Below are 6,006 nucleotides of genomic sequence, written 5' to 3'. Positions count from 1 at the left end.
CCCCTGCCGAGGAGCTTGGGGCACCTTATAAGCTTCTTGCGCCGTTATATCCGACTGATCCTCAAATATATTTCAGCCAGGAAGGTGGGAGATACGCCCGCACTCGGTTCGGTAGACCGTCATAGGCTACATCGATGCGACCATTTGGTCCCGTCGGGTGATCTGCCAAACTGGGGTCCAATCCAGATGCCAACTAAGGCACAGTAGTTCCATGGATTTGCTTCGGGCAGGTACTCCGGAGAGGGGCAGTTGTGATGCACAAATAAACTGATAACGGGGGGGGGGGGTGGGTTGCAGCTTTGTGTCCATCTATTTCCGAAGTCCTAAATAGTCCTTACGCCAAGTGCTTCTTTGGCGTAAAGCGCGATGGATCGTCCTCGAATAGCTTCCTTCCTGGGTCCTAAATTGCGGCCTCGGCTTTTGAAATACCTTTTAGCTTATGCATAACCTTAAACTTTTTATTCATTCATATTTACTTTCATCTTACTGAGTCATTTCACCCACCAAAAGTGTTGTAATTCGTGTGATCTCTCCTGTCCGTTGTCACGCGTGCGGCCGTCCCAACGTTGAAGGTGTACCTCCCAGTGACGTCACAAAGTGATTTTTGCTGAGAAGTGCGTTGTCGGGACGGTTTCACCAAGTATACATGGCCTTGACCTTGGCCGTTTTCGTCCACTAAAATTCGCTTTGACCATTTAGGATACTCGTGAGCATTCCGGCGTTTTCAATCGCGCTCGGGGGCGGCTCTGTTATAGGGCCCTGGGGGCGGCCGTTTGGTGGGTGGGCCGGTGGCATCATAAGTAAATTGAGCTTGACGCCAGACAGTGGCGACAACATTGTATTGGGCTCATTGTCGGTGAGTAGGCGGAGCAGTTGCTAATTGTGCGATGCAGGATCTGCTTTGATGATATTAATTGTATAGTTTATTTCGCGCCATCAGGGCAAGTTCATATCTTAGCACATACAGGTGTCTAACACAAACATAGAGCAAGAGAGCAGGCAAGACATCTCAGTGTTCAACCAGGTTTCGACGACCAGGTTCCGGGAGGCCCAGTGCTGTGAGGTCATACTCATGCTAGGCATGCACATGCGTTATGGCCATGGCATGCCACTTACCCCTTTTTCACTTCCATGCAATTTCTTAACAATGCTGCTCTCTGTATATGAGTCTTTGGATGACCAGCAGCAGCCAACTAGCTACTAACATGGGATGTGGTACAAGCTCGAGCTCTACATTGGTTATGGTTCCTCGTCCAGCATGGCGTTCTTACCAGCTTTTTATGTATGAGCGGTAGGCCATTCAAAGCCCTTAAAATGCCTGGTATACACTCATGTGGTTCTGCAGCTCATAACCATGCATGTTTGTGCAGTATTTCATGAGTAGTCAAATCAAAATGCCCCCATTTGCAAAGTGGACCTTAGCACAGCATATTTGTTCTATGCTACAAGGAAAGTATCAATCTGCATCTTTTGACTCACTAAGATTACTTGCCACTATATATTCTGGTCATTTTAACTCCACTGCTACTAGTCTGCAGCCACTGAGAGTGACATGAGTGGACTTGAAGTTAGACAGATGTAAAACTGCATATGGCTTTTGAGAATTAAAAATTATGTATACAGTCTTCTTTACATTAAACTGAATATCTCTGGTCATGAGAAATGTTTTGCACCTCTGAATCAACACTCCCCTTAAGCAAGGAAAAATAGGCCAGCACATTCACTGCACATTTCCCTGCATGACAACCAATTGTAATAGCTATAAATCACAAAGAAGCTCATCTATGTATACATTGAGCAGCAGTAGTGAGAGGTCTCTACCTTGATGCACACTATTCTGTGCAGAGAAAGGATCAGACATTATATGACCATTTAACTCCCATCCTTTGGCTTCTGTATCACCTGATAAGGACCTTAGCAAGTGACAAAGGAACACCACAACATCAGATAATGCTAAAGAGTTTGGAATGCATACTCTGTAGAATGCTTTGTTGGCATATATCAAACAAGCATAGACAGGACCACACATAGTGTCAAGCTCATTTTTATTCCTGAAGTGAAAGGGTCAGGTAAATTTGCTCCAGGCCCATTTTCATTTTGTGATAGTGGAGTACAAAATATTTTGCTTTATATCTCCACAGACCTCAAGTACAAAGCATTTTGGATACATAACACCAGCAAATGCCACTTGACACTTTCTCTAACAGTGGGCTGTTGTGTTCTTTTCCCTGCAGTTGTGTTGTTTGGTGGCCTGGCTTCATCAGCCAGCTGACCGAGCATGTCGCCGGTGAGCCTCAGCCGCCGCCGGCTGGCGCTGGTCGCCGCTGGTCTGCTGGTCTGCCTCATCATCGTGCTGCTGAGCTCTCGGGATGAGAGCACCGTCCGAGCGTCTGCGCTGCTCGACCAGCTCGAGTCGGCGCAGTGGCGGGACGCCGGCGCGCCGGCCACCGTCGACGACGAGGACCAGGAGGGGGAGCAGGCAGCGGCCGCGGCGGCAGCGGCCTGGTCTCCGGCGGCGGCCGCTCCGTGCCGTCGCAGAATTGAAGTGGGTGTCATTTTCACGAAGGCTGACCAGCATCCCAAGATGAAGACCAACCTGGTGCGCATGTTGCAGACAATAGCAGCGCACACACCAGATTGTGTCAACTTTAACATGTTCACCGACGAAAACAGCAAGGCAATCATCGGAACGGCGCTTTTGAAGGCGCGCCTGTCCGGGCGGTTTACGGTCAGTAAAGGCTGCTTCGCTCAACATTTGTAGGCCAGATTCATGTCAAATCCATAACCTGCATGTGTGCCATATTCTGAATAGGTGAAAGGGTGTCGAGACCAGCCAGCCCGGTCATTACCGCATGCGCTTCATGACGACAGGTGCAAATGCTTTCAGCATGTTGCTTGGCCCACTTTCATAACACAATAGGAGGGTTGTATCCTTTTATTCTGATCACCCAAGACGTTGCGCGTCCCTACGTGTATGCGCCTGCATAGCACAGACTTCTTTCCTTGGTCCCCCTGACCTGGTCGGTCTCCGCAGATCGCTCTCCTCATTTTTTTTTTTTTTTTTGACTTAATGATCTCAGGTTAGTACCACAGCGGAAGGCCGCCGGGGGATTCTTGGGAAGTTCTTTAGAAGACAGAACCTGAGAACGACCATTGGATTTCGCTTGGGCTGCAAGTATGCTTGAGCCTGTTGAGTTGCGTGAGAAGATGAGTTGCTGAACTCGTCTGCTGTCTATCCGTAGACTTTTTCTAGGCATGCTGATGATATATTCGGGATTCGATGACATGGGGGGGGGGAGCAGAGGTCAGGGGAATTCACGTAAAAGTAAACAAAATTCATCCTGAGACCCCGGGCAGAACTCCGCTCGTCTCCGCTGTTGATATATTTACTGGATATTGCTGTTCGATTAACTGAGGAAAGGTTTAATGCCGACCTCTTGGCAGGACCCGCGTGTTGAAAAACGTACTTCCATTTCAATTCCCACCATACCCACCGTACAAAGGGCCATTCCGTTTTGACTTGGAACATGGATTAGGGGAGTTTGCTCCAGAGTGGAAGACTATGGTCGGCATATAGGAGCAATTTGTAATAATTGGGGCAAGTTACAGGGGAAGTTAATGGAGGGGGGTATCTGGATCATGTGGTGAAAAAAATCTGAGGAAATCAAATTCACGGGGCAAAGCGGGGGGGGGGATAGGTCCGAAAAGTCAGGTTGGTAGGTCAGGGTCAAAAGAAGGGTGACAGGGTCCGCTGGTTTGATCTACTCTAGATAATTGTGTAAGGAGGGTGTGTGGATTAAACGCTTCATTCGGCAATTTTCAGTTACATAAAAGCTTCTTCAATGATCCTCTGATGGTGTTCCGCCGTGGAAATAACTCCAGAAATGAGTCCTCTGAAAAAACAGCATGCATGATCATGTATGGATCGAAGCCTGTTTGACGTCTTTAACTCTCCGTAGCGTCTTCTACAAATCAGCTGGAATGTTTCTTCCGCTCTTAACCTATATTAACATAACAGTAATCTCAGAATCATCTTCCAGCACGAGTTCACCTATACGAGGAAGCGGCATACTACACAGGCATAAACCACACAGGTGCACCTCCTGCTCGTTCGGCTCCCGGGTCAAATCTTCTGCGTGGTGCGGTCCCGACCCCGACGTGACCTATCACTTTAGAACCTTCGGTCGACCTCAGTTCCTGACCCACGTCATCTCCGCTGATCGGCTGATCGCAACATGAGGAAGACCTCAACTTGAACGGGCGATGACAGCTGATCGTAACAGCCTCTTAGTGCCCTCGACACCGACACGACACAACACTCACAAGCCGTAGCTTCAAAGCTGTGATATTCTCAGAATTGTATTCAGAGCTACAAAAAACGATAGACGAAATATCGTTGAAATTCGGGAAGTTGGGCGAGATCGATAAGTTGAGCTGGCATAAAATTACTTGGCTGCATTTCTATAGCTCCCCGCAGTTCGCGCTTGTGTCCACCGCGACGCCAAGCTCGTATCATCATGCGCTGCATAATTGTTTTGTATTTGTATTTGTGATATAGATATGCGTCAGAGTAGCTTATGTGCTTTTTAGCATTCAAACGACCTGGTACTTGGATGTGTATCATGGTCATGTTGGATTTGCGTGGACCAGGAAGTCTGTCGGTGTTTTGTGTCTTCCCATCTATGTGTTTTCGTAAGGCATGCACTTCTGATGAGACCCCACCCCCTTAGGTGACCAACCATGCCATCGCGCCAATGGCCGACCAGATGAAATCACTGATCGAGGTCATGCAGGAACACTTCGCTCCGCGCAAGGGCACCTACTACAACGACGTGCTGTTCTTCCTCACCACGACCATGCATCGCTCGCTGCCGCGGCTGAAGCGCGTCATCATGATGGACGTGGACATCAGCGTGCGCGCCGACCTCGCCCTGCTCGACGACCACTTCGAGCGGTTCTCGCCGGAGAACGTGATGGGCCTGAGCCTGGAGCTGTCGCCTGTGTACCGGCACGTGCTGGAGGCCCATCGGCGCGAGACTGGTAACCTGACGGCGGGCGGAGCGCCGCCGGCCGGCTTCCCTGGCCTCAACAGCGGCGTCGTGCTGCTGGACCTGGCGCGCATGCGCGCCTCGCGCCGCTACAACCAGCTGATGACCGAGCACGAGATCCGGCGGCGCACGGCCCGCTACCGCTTCAAGGGTCACCTGGGCGATCAGGACCTGTACACGCTGCTGGCACTGGACGAGCCGGAGCTGTTCTACGTGCTGCCGTGCGGCTGGAACCGGCAGCTCTGCACGTTCTGGCGCTCCGTATACGCCGACGTGTTCGACCAGTACTTCCGCTGCCCCGGCTCCATCAGCATCTACCACGGCAACTGCAAGGCGACCATCCCCACGGAAGGCGAGCGGCGGGCTTGAGCGAAGGCGACAATTCACACGATTTGGCCCCGTTGGGTGCTCCTTTGTTGGCAAGCGTGGGGTCGCGCCCCTGTTACATGGGTATGAGAATCTAGACTCGCGTGGCCACCTCCCACCACCTCCCTCAACCGTTAGTTCCTCAGTTCGTTGGCTTGTCTGCAGCCGCGCTGTGTGTATCCCGAGAAACCCGCCGGAAGCCTCTTGTGTTAGCTAAAGCCATGGCTGAAAGTGCCGTTATTTGTCGCTCCTAACAGCTCCATGTTAGTGAATAGGTTTCTCGCGTGTAGGCTGCTCGCGTCGGGTGTACAAAGGAATGGTTGACAGCGATCGAAAACGAAGTTCTGCGGGTGATCACAGCTGTTTGGTGGTGGGCTTGCCTCTTCATCCGTGCGATGTCTTTTAGTGTAAGTGATAAGCAGTCAATACCTTGACTGCGAGGCGGGGATCTGAGCGTGGCCCGAGTCCCAAAAAGTCGAATATTGCGGAGGGCTCACTCAGCGTGTGACACAGGTGTGGAGCAGCGTGCGTTTCTTACGGGGTACGCGGCGCACTCGTTTTTGGGAGAGGGCTTTCCTGGAGTACAAAATGC

General features: G+C 50.9%; 1 protein-coding gene across 2 annotated transcripts; it reads left to right on the top strand.

The window, feature by feature from the left end:
• The first annotated feature begins 698 nt into the window (after positions 1-698).
• On the top strand, positions 699-5,694 carry LOC119096272 (xyloside xylosyltransferase 1). Of its 2 annotated transcripts, none has more exons than XM_037219096.1 (3): positions 699-856; positions 2,235-2,599; positions 4,731-5,694. In XM_037219096.1, the coding sequence occupies exons 2-3, from the start codon at positions 2,279-2,281 to the stop codon at positions 5,415-5,417; spliced, it is 1,008 nt and encodes a 335-aa protein (XP_037074991.1). In that variant the 5' UTR covers positions 699-856; positions 2,235-2,278; the 3' UTR covers positions 5,418-5,694. The 2 variants fall into 2 exon arrangements, with proteins under 2 accessions (XP_037074991.1, XP_037074990.1); XM_037219095.1 differs by having other exon boundaries at positions 2,235-2,728.
• Positions 5,695-6,006: the final 312 nt, after the last annotated feature.

The sequence above is a fragment of the Pollicipes pollicipes genome, unplaced genomic scaffold, assembly GCF_011947565.3.
Source record: "Pollicipes pollicipes isolate AB1234 unplaced genomic scaffold, Ppol_2.1 Scaffold_4295;HRSCAF=5057_pilon_pilon_pilon, whole genome shotgun sequence".
Lineage (NCBI taxonomy): Eukaryota > Metazoa > Arthropoda > Thecostraca > Pollicipedomorpha > Pollicipedidae > Pollicipes > Pollicipes pollicipes.
The sequence above is the reverse complement of the archived record's forward strand: the minus strand, read 5'-3'. Positions and strand labels throughout refer to the sequence as shown.

Bases quoted from the DNA above. Each gene is read 5' to 3' on its own strand.
- LOC119096272 (XM_037219095.1), top strand. From the start codon at position 2,279: ATGTCGCCGGTGAGCCTCAGCCGCCGCCGGCTGGCGCTGGTCGCCGCT. The intron at 2,729-4,730 runs GTCAGTAAAGGC...CCACCCCCTTAG, and splicing joins GCCTGTCCGGGCGGTTTACG to GTGACCAACCATGCCATCGC.